Source organism: Rosa rugosa, chromosome 1 (assembly GCF_958449725.1).
Source record: "Rosa rugosa chromosome 1, drRosRugo1.1, whole genome shotgun sequence".
In the NCBI taxonomy this organism is placed as follows: domain Eukaryota; kingdom Viridiplantae; phylum Streptophyta; class Magnoliopsida; order Rosales; family Rosaceae; genus Rosa; species Rosa rugosa.
The window spans coordinates 22,604,114-22,618,353 of record NC_084820.1 but is presented as its reverse complement, the minus strand read 5'-3'; the positions used below and the strand labels follow the sequence as shown (position 1 = coordinate 22,618,353).

Below are 14,240 nucleotides of genomic sequence, written 5' to 3'. Positions count from 1 at the left end.
TCTCATCTTGTTGACAACTTCATATGTATATATCCTTCAACATCTAAGTTGCACTATTGTTACCATCATCTTTGGACCTTTGAAAAAGAAAAAGACATCTCTGTTTCCTATTACATTACATTTGTAAGGGTCCAATTTCAATTTGTAACATTTTCAGCTTTTGGGGATTAAATGATCCCATGCATGTAAATATAGGGTACTAAAATGGGATTCAAACCTAGCTAATGAAACTAATTGAACTCTATCACGTGTTCACATGTATGTACTGTATGCCTATGCCTTTAGCATCTTCAAAAGTAAAAACAAAGTGCTTTTCATGGAACTACCAAAATCTCATATATGTCTACCAATTAGAGCAGCATCTATTGCAAAGAGCTATCATATATATTTATGTTTCTTATTCAAAATGCAGTAATTGAAAAAGGTAGACAGAGAGTAGTTGAGATCACAGATATAACAAATGGAAGCTTTGTACATGAAACCTGTGAGCTGTTTTTACAGAAAGGGGTTGGTGTACCACACTACTACCACATATGAACAGCGGACCACAGACTTTGAAGAAGGATCGACTGTATATGTATATAAACTCATCCTGATTTTACTTCCAGATACTGAAAATTTCTCTCAAATTCAAACAGAGCCCAAAGGTTCATTACAAAATCATACAGAGGTGAAGCCATGTCGGTTGAAGCTTTAGCAATGGCAGGCGTAGACTATAATAAGTGCCACATCAACCTTGAAGAGAAGGAAGGAAGAGACAAAGATCATACACCCCAGTATCTTCTGGCTGAGCAAAATTCCAATGACAGAAGTGAAAGGAATGAGAAGAACATGTTGGCGGTAGAAAATCAGCAAGAGAAGACAAATGTTGAAGCTTGGCCTGAGTTCCTCAATTGCACGCCACCTGAAATTTCTGTTGTTAAACAAGATTGCAGGGAAGTAATTTAATGAGCTTGAGCAACAGCATTAATATGCTACACATTTTCCTTGGTGTGTTTAATTGGAGATCAGTTTCAGATTAACATGTTATATTTACAGATGCTATCCGAGGGCCTAAGTGTTATGCTTCTACTTTTGCCATCTTAAGCCATAAGTATTAGCTAGCTGCTTATATTACTGACTGGTACTGAAACTGGTTTAAAATTAGAGTTCTTAAACAATTAGAAATGGTAGTCTTACACTGTAAAAATAACATAATAACTATGTGATTACACATATACATTATGGATATACCATTTATGTACCTAGCTTTGCACACCATAATGAAATCATAAGTTGCAATCCGAGTTAATCAAGCTAGCCTACCAAAAGGTATTACATGCTCGTGGTGTAAGAGAAATGAGTTCAAGTAAATTCATTACCTCATCGTCCACCAGATAACTCGATAGCATCCTGGTTATAAACCGAGTCCTCTCCCCAATCAAATCTCCTTTGTAGTCTCTCGTACTCTTGCCTGCGAGTAACTTCAACATGCTGCCATTCTTCCCACCGCTCAGCCAGACCCTCTCCTTCCAGCATACGTACCACCTCCGACATTAGTGGACGATCTTCAGGGGATCCTTGGGTACAAAGCAGTGCAACTTGGATCATCATTTCTACCTCTTGGATGTTGTAACTACTATCCAGATTTCCATCTACTATAGCATCCAGTCTCTTTTCCCTTTCCAACTTCTTGACCTTCAGGAGCCCAGAAGTAATAAAGTTAGGACAGTGAGTATAATAAACGCATGGGACCACTGTCATTGAAAAAGTCACCACATGAAGGAGCAAAAGTACATTTTGCCATACCAAACAATAGGAAATAATCATTCACCATACAGCTACATCAATCTTTCAAATAACTCTGAAACATAAATTCATGCCAACCATAAGTCATAACATAATTAATCAAAAGCTTTTCTAAATTTGTATTATATTTTTACAACAGGATGGTCATGTCTTAGCATCAGGAGTTCATCAGCAGAAACTCCAGAAAGCATCATTTTCATTTCTCAATTCAAATGTGTAATGCCCCAATTTTGGAAAACATAATTAAGGTAAGACATATCCAAAACTAGCAGCACAAATGGAGATGTCCCTCCCCTATTTAAGTTTTCATTCTAGTTGCTATAGTTGGAGATATGGAATGTAGTAGAAGGCGTGTTCAACTTATATCTTCAAACTAAACATATTAGTCATATAAGGTCACACTTTGGGGGCAGAGAAACAGAGAGACAGATAGAAAGAGAAGTATCTTACATGGTCGAGCAACAAAACATCATCTTCTTCTTCCAATCGTGAGAAATCAATTGCCCGCTGTCCTGTTACAAGCTCCAAAAGCATAATCCCATAGCCAAAAACATCCGTCCTTTCTGATGACTTCCCAGTAGACAAGTATTCAGGTGCTATGTGGCCCATTGTCCCACGAACTTGTGTTGTCACATTAGTCTTTCTAACATCCACCAACTTTGCCAAGCCGAAATCACCAACAACTGCTTCAAAATCTTCGTCAAGTAATACATTAGCCGCCTTAACATCTCGATGAATGATCTTAGGATTACAATGTTCATGTAGGTACTCTAAGCCACGGGCTGTGCCTAAAGCCACCCTCTTTCTTGTAGGCCAATCCAAAACAGGCTCCCCCGGTTTAATCTCTGCAATTTGTAAGCCACATAAATATCATTGCAAAGGCCAGTAGACATAATTAGTAAACTCCAACTTGTGCAAGAATTCTAACCAATGTGTCATCTAAAGATGACTTCAATTGCTAACTACAACAGTACGAATCAGCTTAAACTGTCTTAGTTAAATGCCTAATCATATTAACTAGAGGAACAAGACACTATCTCACAACCATGAAATCCCATCTATGGTTTAGTTAATCGCCTAATCATTTAACTAAAGGAAGAAGACAATATCTGAAAATCATAAAATCCCATCTATGGTGACGGCGCCTAATTAAACCCAATTACAACACACATTAAAGCCGGAATACGCATATGATGTAAAAGGGTTATACCTCGTAAACGATAGGCAACACTTAAATTTTGCATGAAGGGATACACCAAAAGGCGTTCTGTTGGGGTTGTGCAAAATCCAATCAGTCGTAATAGGTTCCTGTGAACAGCTACACTTATCATTTCAACTTCACGCTGAAAAGCTGCATCTCCCCCAGGACTCTCATAATCGGTTAGCCGTTTAACAGCGATTTTTGTAGTATCAGATAACACTCCTTTATAGACTTTACCAAAACCCCCCTGTCCTAGAACATTGTTCTCATTGAAGTTGTCTGTAGCCAGCTGCAATTCCCTCCACGAAAATCTTTTCAACTGACCGAATGCAATCCTTCGGTCAACTTCACCTGTGCCAAGTTGAAAACTGCTTATTAGAAAAAGTGCACCACTAGTTCATTAAAATCAGATTCAAAGCATTACCAAGCCAAACTTTTAACTTAACTTCGGTTACAACTATGAGACACTGATAATACCATAATTTGTTTGATAAAAAGTAATATTATTGAGTCAACTGAAATAAGATAGAACAATTTGAGTGTGCTGATGTTTATTAAAGTGCAAGTGACGGTCCCTTCTCCAAAAAAAAAAAAAATGCATGAGATGATATATAAAAGCAAGAACTATGCAATCTTAGGTAAAACCATAACTTGTTTGACAAAAAGTAATATTATTGAGTCAACTGAAATAAGATAGAACAATTTGAGTGTGCTGATGTTTATTAAGTGCAACTGATGGTCCCTTATTTTAAAAAAAAAATGCATGAGATGACATATAAAATCTAAAACTATGCAATATTAGGTTTCCAAGATTAAAAAAAAAAAAATAGCTAACATTAACATTGCACAAAGAAAACTTATGACAACTTATAACCGGGAAATATAGCTAAAAAAACTGCACATTTTTGGGTCTGAAAGAGAAATGAAAAAGAAGGATACAAGATGACAGACACAGAAGCAAGTTTTACTAGTCAATGATACTTCTTTCACCTACCAGGTAATAAAGGTTTTACCAGCAATGGAAAGATCGAGCATAACCCTCCATTTTTAATAAGTTCTATAACTAGAAAGAAACACAAACCTGCAACATCTACAAAAACTTCGCGCTTGTAGCCTTTGTGTCTACGCTTACAAACAAAGTAAACCAAGCCTCCAAAAAGTAAAATGATGAACCCTCCAACAACTCCAACTATAATTCCAAGCTTTGGCTTATTTGAAGATCCTGTCACAAGTGGGAAAACCTAAGCGGTTAGCTCGTTACAACAAAGAGAAAACTGAAGAATTCAATTTCATATATGATCAATGTGACCCCTTTACCAGACACATCAGTATCGGATGCACAGCGGTGGGGAAGATTTATGCCACAGTTTAGGTTGTTTCCTGTAAAACTGTAACCAGCAACAAGCAACACAAATTAAATCAAGAATCTCCCTGAGAAACGTATGCAGAACATATGTGGATCTATCTGAGTAGACACACAGAGAGAGAGAGAGAGAGGTGTCAGGAATTGAAATGATATCATTAACATGCTATTCATACTTGTATTTTTGAATCTGAAATAACTGCTCAGGTATTTGACCATTAAGAGCATTGAAGGCGAGCTGACTGCAAAGACAGTTACCAGTACACCATCAAATACAACAGACATGATGCTAAGTATACAACTTCAGTCAAAGAAACCTTTCAGAATTCCAAATGCTGGAAAAAAAAACTTAGTCTCTGTGTATATCTTGAATGAATAACTCCAAATTCTCATATCATATGTGACAAGATATGATAACATACAGATTAATCAAAGTTGAAAGATTTGAAAGTGAATCTGGGATGCTCCCGCTCAAATTGTTTTGACTCAAAGTCCTGTATGCATAATAATGAAAAGCACTGTCAAATACAAATCAAGGAAGATGTAGAGAGCAGATATTACTGAAAACTTAAAAAAAAAAAAAAAAAAAAAAAAAAAAAAAAAAAAAGTGAGTGCAATAACTTACAAGAATTGAAGCTTTTTCAGATTACCAAGGGAAGATGGTATTGCACCAGTTAAATTATTATTTTCCAAATTCAAGGTGGCCAAACTTGTCAGATCTCCAAACTCTTTTGGTATCCCACCAGTTATGCCATTTCCTTGCAATGCACTGCAAGATTAAGAGAGCTTATAAGAATGTACACATATACTGTAAGTGTATGGCATTCACAGCTTAAGGAATTCAGTTAACCTAACAAACGAAAAAAATAAAGTTTTTAACAATATCAACAATTGTCTTGGTGAATAAAAAGTCAACTCCAAATCAATTCATTTTAAGCTGATGCAGAATGCGGAGCTTTATCAATATGTACAAAACACAAGTGAAGATCTTTAACATGCTCTGAGTCATCTACAGTCTATATGCTTACATCCTAATGGATTTTGCTTCCACTGTTAATGAAAATGGTAAAACAGAGTAGATATTTCATAAAAACTAATGGAACTAATATGTGGTTTTGCAATTTGTGTCGTCTCTTTTTGTTGGCCCTGTTATGTCCTGTACACCAAAGTAATCCAAAAGCTACTTTTCCTTCATTCTCCAAGCACCTCATGCACAGGTTTAGAATTCAGTACAACGTATTTTAGTCAAATTTTTCATCAGTTTCTAAGTAACTAGAGAGAAATATGCAAATGCTTTGATACTCTTTTGGTTTGGCTGGATAATATCTAATTAGAAGGAAAAGAGAGTGAAAGTAAGAAGACCTGATTCAAAAGAAGTTGTGGGAATTGAAAGGACAAGTGGGAAGGTGACACGTGTTAGACCCGATAGTAAATTTAAATTTAGTTCCTCTTGTATATGGGTTTCTCAAGTCAACTATACTTACTGCAATCCCTTCCAGCCTACGAATATTCTGGTGTAAATTCCTGTTAAAAAGGTAGACTCACAAACCCACTTCAACTCACAAGTTCAATAGCCAACTTTAAATGTTGCAAAATAGTGACTTAATTCAAGCGGAATAAGTGAGGCTGAAACCAACATGTATAGACAGAGACATATTATAAGCAATCTTTCTTATTCTCTGGACCCTATAAACAAATTATATGATCATCAATGATGGCAAAGGAAATATGCCTTCTTTAACCAAATTAGCTTGAACAAGGATTTTTTAACTATTAATGTGTAAGAAGATTGGTTGTATTATAAAGGTTTAAAATTTAGAAAGTTAATGAAGGAACTAATTCCACCCGAACTCAGTTGAAAATTACCTTACTTACGTACAACATTTGATTTTGAAAGGACGACTGAGACAAAATAAAAATTTTCATAACTCAACTAGAGAACCCAGGTCATTGATATATTATGTTTCCAATGAGGCACTAACATTATTCTTCACCTGCCCCTAAGTTGCATTAAACATATTGGTAAAAGCAACAAAAAAACAGAAGATTAAATTTCTTAACAAAAATCGTCAAACTATAGATATCTACTTTCCACTGTCTCCAGTAAGTGGTAGACACTGAGAAATGGCTAGAATATGGAAATTAAGATGACAGAAACAGCACCCATTGTCTCCTTACTTACAGTGTTTGAAGAGTTTTCAGGTTTCCTACTTTAGGGGATAAGGTTCCATTAAATCCAATATTTGACAATGTTCTGCAGAAAATGACAAAAGTAAGCATAGACCAATAATAAGGTATTTATTTGAGCAAGAATAATTTTGCATTAGCATAAACTACGTAGAAAGTGATTTGTTGGCTACAATGCATTATCACATACAACAAATCACTTACACAGAAACGACATTGTTGTTAGAGTCGCAATTCACATTGGACCAAGTGCATGGATTGACTTGGTTGGGATTCCAGTCCTTGAGCTGATTGGGTGAAGTAATCAATGAAGTCCTCAATGAATACAGTGCATCTCCTGAAACAGAAATCGCATTTCCTTGGTTGGATGTTGATTATTGTTGTTAACGGAATTGTATCACTAGTTTACATAAACAGTGAAAAACAGAGATACAAAATAAAGTTAGAGATATTGAAACATAGTCCACCATACCAAACCCTCAAGAGAGTCCACTACCTCTCTGATTCATGTCTGACGATGGAGAAAGTAAGAGAGAGAGAAGCAGAGCAGGACCAATATATTATAATTGCATGCGATATCACACTATTGTAGAATAAAAAATGTACAATACTAAACTCAATAACCTCAGTCTAGTGTATGATCATGAGTATATAAATAACAAAGAACCAGATAATAATTGAGCAGAGCACAGCCCAAATGCATATATATAATGCCACATAATCACCCAATTGTACCTTGTGGATCTGGCAATACGAAAGAATGCAAGCTAGCAAGTGCCAGAACTGCAAATAGTAGCTCCATCTTCAACAACATTACCATTGATCCGTGCAAAGAAATGCATGATCAGTAAAAGCATGAATCTATGTCATATCTGCATATTAAATCCATCATTTAAATGTTCAGATAAATAGTAGAAGCCAAACTAGAATCACATCCGAGGCAAACTGATATTAAAGGCCTTTTATGGTTTGCCAATTGGCATCTTGCCTAAATAGTCAATCAGGAAAAGAAAATATGGGAAGGAACAATTTTAAAGGGAAATCTTTATGTGTACAACTTTTTTGGGAAGCATAATAAGGAAGTCTTTTTTTTTTTACCCAATCTTATACCCCATGTTCTGCTATAACAAATGGAGGGAACAAAGCTCCAGCCTAGTTTAATCTTGGGTCGTCACTGCAATGTTTTCAGGGTATAGGGCAAACATTTTTCTTAAGGGTTGAATTAAAATGACAACGAGTTTCATTCTCGATAAAAAGAAATTGGTGACCATCTTCCTTTGGCAGGCTCAAGTGCACACCCTGAGGAGGTTAATTTCTTATATGTTGAGTCTACCATATCAAGCTATAATTTTCCTTCCCTATTTGTTCTTTAACATAACATTAGATGCCCAGTAGCTTCTATCCCTATTCTTTCTGTAACAGAAACCAATCAAACCTGAAGGAAACACAAAATCCCTTCAACCCACAAAACAAATCAAATCAACACATCAAAAAGATTGAAAATTCAATAAAAAGCAATGAAGCCCATTACTACCAACAACAACAACAACAAAAAAGCCTCTCCATTCTTCAATTTTCAATTCCAGAAAGACTTTCTAATTCTATACCCATGTCCCCTGATTGCATCTTTCCTCGTAAACCCATCAGTTTGTCCCAGTAACCAAACCAAACTGGAGCATCCAATCACACAGTCGTTAACAAGAAGAAAGAAGAAAGCAAGTACCTTTGGAGAGAAACCAGGATGAAACTTCGTACCAGTTTTGGAAAAACTGAATAAAGCTAAAAGCTTCGGAGCTGTTTTTCACAGGTCCCGAGCTGACTGGAAGAGAGAAACTGCAGTTCCAAAATTTACAGACTCTGCTGAACAAGCAAATCTACAAAAACACTCGCAAGAGTCAAACAGGCTTCTCTTCTGTCTTTTGTGCTCCTCATTTATTCATTCTAATTCACATTTTTTCAAAGTTTTATTATTAATTTTTTTTGTTAGTGCAGCTAAGAAAAAAGAAACTCACAATAATTACTCTGTGGCTGCTTGTTGGGTTCTGTAACGACTAGTTTGGCCAGGGAGGAAGACAAGTGCTATCACCGAGTCTTTTCTTGGACAAATCGTCCTTTTGCTCAATGGAGAAACTGATGAGTCTAGTTGGCAAGAGACGGTGAAGAGTCACCCATCATTTTTATGGGGTTGAAGTTGACACTCGTGATTGTTGTGTCTTTACTGTTGTAATTTTTCGGTGAACATGCATCTTACCATTTTCGAGTTCCGAAGAGTTCCTCTGAGATTTCACCAGTCAATAGTAATAATAATAATCATGAAGCAGATCTTATTTCTTTAAACTGTAGATCTTTTCTGTTCAAAATTTTTTTTTGGCTTAGTACGATTTAATCTAGTGAGTCTTTATTTTCTAAGTGGTTCTGAGTTTGATTTACAAATGAGGTATATATATTTTTGAGAGAATTCTACAAATGGTCACTCAACTATGACTCATTCGACACTTTGGTCACTCAAGTTTCAAATATATCACTTTAGTCACTTAACTATTACACTGTCAATCACTTTAGTCACCCAAGAGACATTTTATCTCATTTTGATCACTTCTCTCAATCATTCTAATACATATTTATCAATTTTTCACAATTGGTTGGACGAAAATATCATTAATATTATGGTAAATAATTTTTTTTTAATGAGAAAAATTAACGAAGTGACTAAAGTGAATAACAGAGTTAAAGTTGAGTGACCAAAGTGATATATTTAAAAGGTGAGTGACCAAAGTGTCGAATTAGTAAAAGTTGAGTGACCATTTGTGATTTTTTCCCTATATTTTTTTGTTCTATTTGAAATTAAATTTGATATTTTGAACCGTCTCCTCCATGTTGAAATGTTGTCAGCAACATACTTGCTGTTTAAAAGTTACAATTTGTAGGGACTACGAGATTTGTAACGTTAGGTGGATGACGTCACTGGACAGACAGACATCAAAAGATGGTGTCATTTTTGTAACTTACCGAATTAACATAACATTGCAGTGCTTAGTTATCGCATCCTACATTTTATAAGAATTCATCAATATTTTTATCATTTTCAGTTATTTTTGACCGAAAACTTATTAATAAACCGTGAAATTATGCAATACTTTGGTCCCTCAAATCAAAATGTCAGTTCATCAAAAATGGTTCGTATGGAGGGCAGCCGCACCGGTCCCTTAAAAAAAAAAAATGGTTCGGATGTGGTTGGAGGTTGGTAGTGGAGAAGTGGCGGTGAGACTTACAATACTATGGCATTCAGCAAATTGTAATCTTCTTTGCCATAAAAAAATGGCTCAAATTATGTCTTGTTTATGTGCTAAAACTAAAAACACCGTGCAGATAGTTAGTGTCTATTTGCCAAATGCATATAGTTAATGTTTACTAATTGAAATTAAGATGCCTAGCTAACTAATCTATATGGACCATCACTCCAACATAACTAATCTATGCCTAAAACGTGAAAGAGGATTTTCAAGTGGAAAACCCCACAAGCCATTAACACATGACAGCGAGGGAAAAGATGATACCACATGATCATAGATTTTAAGAATGTGATGAAGATCTCGGTGGCAGTTTGATTCCTCATTTCTTAATATAGAGTAACAGAAGAGGCAGAAATGCTCAATAAACTATTGGCTCAATTTCCTTTTACAGTTATATCGTTTTCGAAGTAAGAAAGAGAACTCTGTGGATTCAATGATTTGTATCTGTGTCTATGACTCTTATATATAGCTTTTCTTTAGGGGAAATGTCAATTTTATTCTAAAGTTACATATAATGGATAGATCGTTTTTGTTAGAGTGAATGAGTTATCATCTAAGTAATTTCATAAATTTTCTATTATCTAAACCTTTAATATACGAAAAATCATTAACAAGGGGCGTCTAAAATCTTAAGTCCAAGATATTATTCTACAAGCATAGTGTCTTAGGCAAGATTCTCGTCCACCCATTTCAGATTGTCTCCAAAATCCCTTCTGGCTCATAGAGCCATATCCATCGCCCACCAATCACTACCCAGAGCCATCGACCTCTAATTTCAGTGCAAAAACCATAAGTCGCCATCACCATCTCCACCAGTTCAAGGAGCCTTGCCTTGCCGCCCATTTCATGGAGAAACTCGACCTCCCCCTTCTTCAACAAATTTGAAGGTCCCCATCCTTTCAAGTTTCAATTGAGAAGCTCTGATTGGAACAAAGCCTTTTGGCTAACTTGTTGCATATACAACAGCAAACACAAGGAATAGAGATTAAAGTCTAGCTAATTATATTAAATTCGTGTTTAATATTAACTACTTACGATCATTTGATCTAATACAAGTTTCTCATTGATGATAGGTGGTTCTCAATTTCACTATCTTAGTTGTTTATTGGTTGTCAATGGTTGAATCTAGAAAAGAAGAAAAAATTTCCTAACAACTCGATCACTTATACCATACAAGGTCAAGTCATGTTACAGCTAAATTTGGCATACATGGACATTATTTTGCATAGAATATATATTCCCTTTACAAACTTAAATGGTCAAAAGTTAACATCCCTCACTAATATTGGTCAACTAATTAGTTAGATTTATTTAAGAGTGAAGCAAAGTCTCAACCACTCTGCTGAAACCAAAAGCAGCCTTCACTCTTCCGCATGCGAGCTTCGCACTGAATCTTTACCTCTCCCTTGGCCAACCGACATGGATGGTCACTCTTTTATGGACGTATATGCAACCTCTATAGAGTGTACCTACCTACTCATTTGCAAATCCAAAAACTAAAAATTCTATTCAGATCGTGTAACTCGATGCAAATTAAGAATATTTTGATAAATTAGCTAAATATGGAGCCACCAATCCAGGTTCTATTTGGTGGATTACACTTTCCAATTTCATTGTTGGGCTTATGGTCGTGATTTGTCCTCATGTATTATGTAGCATTTTAGATAGTGAGGTTTTTTTTTTTTTTAGTTATTGTCATTGTTTTGTTTTCTTCTTTGTAATTACTTCTTTTAGTAGCACCTTTGATAGGTTTGTATTTTCCATGTTGATCTATGTCATGTGGAATTTGTTTTGGCCTAGTCCGCCCTTCTTTTTGTACTTTTCTCTTTTATTAATATAATTTTGCATAAGAGCGAAGAGTTATCCCTTCTGTTCCTTCCCTTAAAAAAAAATTTAAAAAAAATTGTGAAAAAAAAAAGTTTTAACATTTAATTTTGTTTTATCGAGAAAATTAACATTCAAAATCAAAACATAACAACTATGAAATATGTAATTAGTGGTCTTCCTTCTATACCTCCAACTCTCTTAGTAAGAAAAACGGTCACATGTCTCTTCTCTTTATTAAAATATTAGTATTATATGATATCAATAATAATAGGCAACACAAGTAAGATAAGAAAATTTAAACTTCGAGTTTCTGTCATTATGCCAAAATTTCAAAAGAAGATTCAAACTTAGAGATTTATCTATTGTTAAAAAAATTCATGTATGCATGTGTGTATTGTGAGGATTAATCAATTAACTCTTGCTGGTGAGATGTGACCTGTTGGTAAGTTATAATTCTAACATTGTAAAGGTCTTCTCACTGGCATATGTAAGAGTGGAGTGGGCTAAAGATTATTAAAGAAAAAAAAAAACAATTATTAACTCCTGCCAGAACCGTATCACCAAGCAAGTTGATTAAGATTAGCTCCCAAGACGGTCCATTTTCCACCACTTTCCCCCAAGTTTTGCTCTGAGTCAAGGCGACAACTTCAAGTGCACTTCCCATCTCACAATGAAAATAAATCATAACAAATTCTAATGCAATTTTCCTTTTTCCTAATTATAGTAGGACCTTCAATGTCTGGTTTTTCACTTAGTCAAAATGTAAGACAATAAATCAATTCAAATCAATTGTATAGAATAGGCATGCAGTGCTTTGTTAGATACAAGTTCCTTTCTTCCTTCTTTGACAGCAATTACTACATTATTTCATTATTCTACATCCGAATATCATTATCATGAATTCATTTTAGCATGCAAGGAAATCCTTTTCGTTGGGACCAAATGAAAATGCCCCTTTATAATTTAGAAGACTTTGCCTTACCAAACTTGCATTTCCTTATGTGCATAGACTCCCATTGTAATTGGAAGAGAAGAGCATCATACCGGAAATGATATTGCTAGCTGTGAAAGAAATGATATTGACTTGTGTTATACAACAAGGCAGTTGCGCTTTGTATATATGCTTAATTGGTAGTTTGGTACTAAATACGGACATTCAACATTGGACTAATGAACTTAATTTACAAGAGTGTGATGCTCTGAGTGTAATTTATATGATGAATAATATGACACGATCTAAATCATGTGCAGAGAGACACACTTTTTTTCATTGAAGACACAATTATGTTATGAATCAGTTATATAAAGACCACATATGAGTCTTCAACACACTATAACATATCATAACGAAATGTATCTTAAATTTGAAAATTACAAAAATATTGTGATTTAAATTAAGATTTTGGAGGAAACTTAATATTATGACATGATTATAAGATATTGATCTTTGTGCTTTATTTAGCTCGACTGCCTATCAATAATGGCCTCATACTCTAGTCAATGACAAACATGTATCTACATATAAACATTAAACAGTAATGGTCTACTGTTATAGTTAATTTTTGGTCATTCTTTAGAAAATTCTATTTTGTTCACATTCTCATTTTTTATTATTATAGGAATTACCTTCCTGAAGTAGATGTAGAAGCAATGAATAAAAAAAAAAAAGATTTTGGTTGTAATAAAAAAAGTAACTAGATTAAATCAACCACCACAATATTCTTAAGATATTGACTCATATTGTACAACATGGCAGTTGCTTCGTAGGCTTACTTGGTACTGAATCATACATTCAACAATGGACTAATGGACTTATCAATTTTTGAGAGTGTGATGCTTACTAAGTGTAATTTATATGATGAATAATACAACATGATCTAAATCATGTGCAGAGACACACTTTTTTTCACTGACCAAAGATGTGTATGTCATGGGTCAGTCATATTAAAGCGTACACATGAGTCTTCAACACACTGATTCATATATGAGGAAAAATGTATGTTAAGTTTAATAGATTAAAACAATGTTGTGATTTATATATATTGAGATTTTGGAGGAAACTTAATGGTAAGACATAGGTTATAAGAGATTGATCTTTATGCTCTCTGTGGGTTAACTAGTCAGTAATGTTGCTTCATTTGTAGCCGATGTCCAATTTGTATTCACATATAAAGTTCATAGTGCTTCTCTTTAAAAAATTCTTAGCGTATTTTGATATGTGATATACAACCTCTTCTTTCACGTTAACAATTCCCTGGCTTAGTTGGTTATTTTGATATGTGACAGACAACCTTTTCTTTTCAATTCCCTTGCTTAGTTGGTTTTCAGCTTAACAATTCCCAAGTTTTTTTTAGGGAAGCGGAGTCGAGCTCCATTAAACATATCAACGACGTCACTGCGTCAAGCTAGAGGGTTGAAGAGAGGAGTGAAGGAGGTAGTTAAAAGCATAAGGCGAGGTCAAAAGGGGTCAGTTTTGTACTCTGTTCTTTATTAATCTTATTAAAATCAAGAAATGACGTTTTCAAGCAAATCAATTTTACAATCTAATTAACCACTGCAAGTGGCCTAGTGGTTATTGCCT

The 14,240-nt window shown here is 34.8% G+C and overlaps 1 protein-coding gene across 5 annotated transcripts; it reads right to left on the bottom strand.

The window, feature by feature from the left end:
• Positions 1-363: 363 nt before the first annotated feature.
• Positions 364-8,480, bottom strand: LOC133723983 (probable LRR receptor-like serine/threonine-protein kinase At5g10290). 5 transcript variants are annotated; one of them, XM_062150856.1, is made up of 13 exons: positions 8,263-8,478; positions 7,275-7,411; positions 6,744-6,876; positions 6,535-6,606; positions 4,978-5,121; positions 4,775-4,846; positions 4,529-4,594; positions 4,307-4,377; positions 4,071-4,211; positions 2,999-3,340; positions 2,239-2,633; positions 1,362-1,677; positions 364-913 (listed from the first exon to the last, which is right to left on the bottom strand). In XM_062150856.1, the coding sequence occupies exons 2-12, from the start codon at positions 7,357-7,359 to the stop codon at positions 1,363-1,365; spliced, it is 1,836 nt and encodes a 611-aa protein (XP_062006840.1). In that variant the 5' UTR covers positions 7,360-7,411; positions 8,263-8,478; the 3' UTR covers positions 364-913; position 1,362. The 5 variants fall into 5 exon arrangements, with proteins under 5 accessions (XP_062006840.1, XP_062006837.1, XP_062006832.1 ...); XM_062150853.1 differs by having other exon boundaries at positions 364-904; positions 8,295-8,476; XM_062150848.1 differs by having other exon boundaries at positions 364-904; positions 8,263-8,475.
• Positions 8,481-14,240: the final 5,760 nt, after the last annotated feature.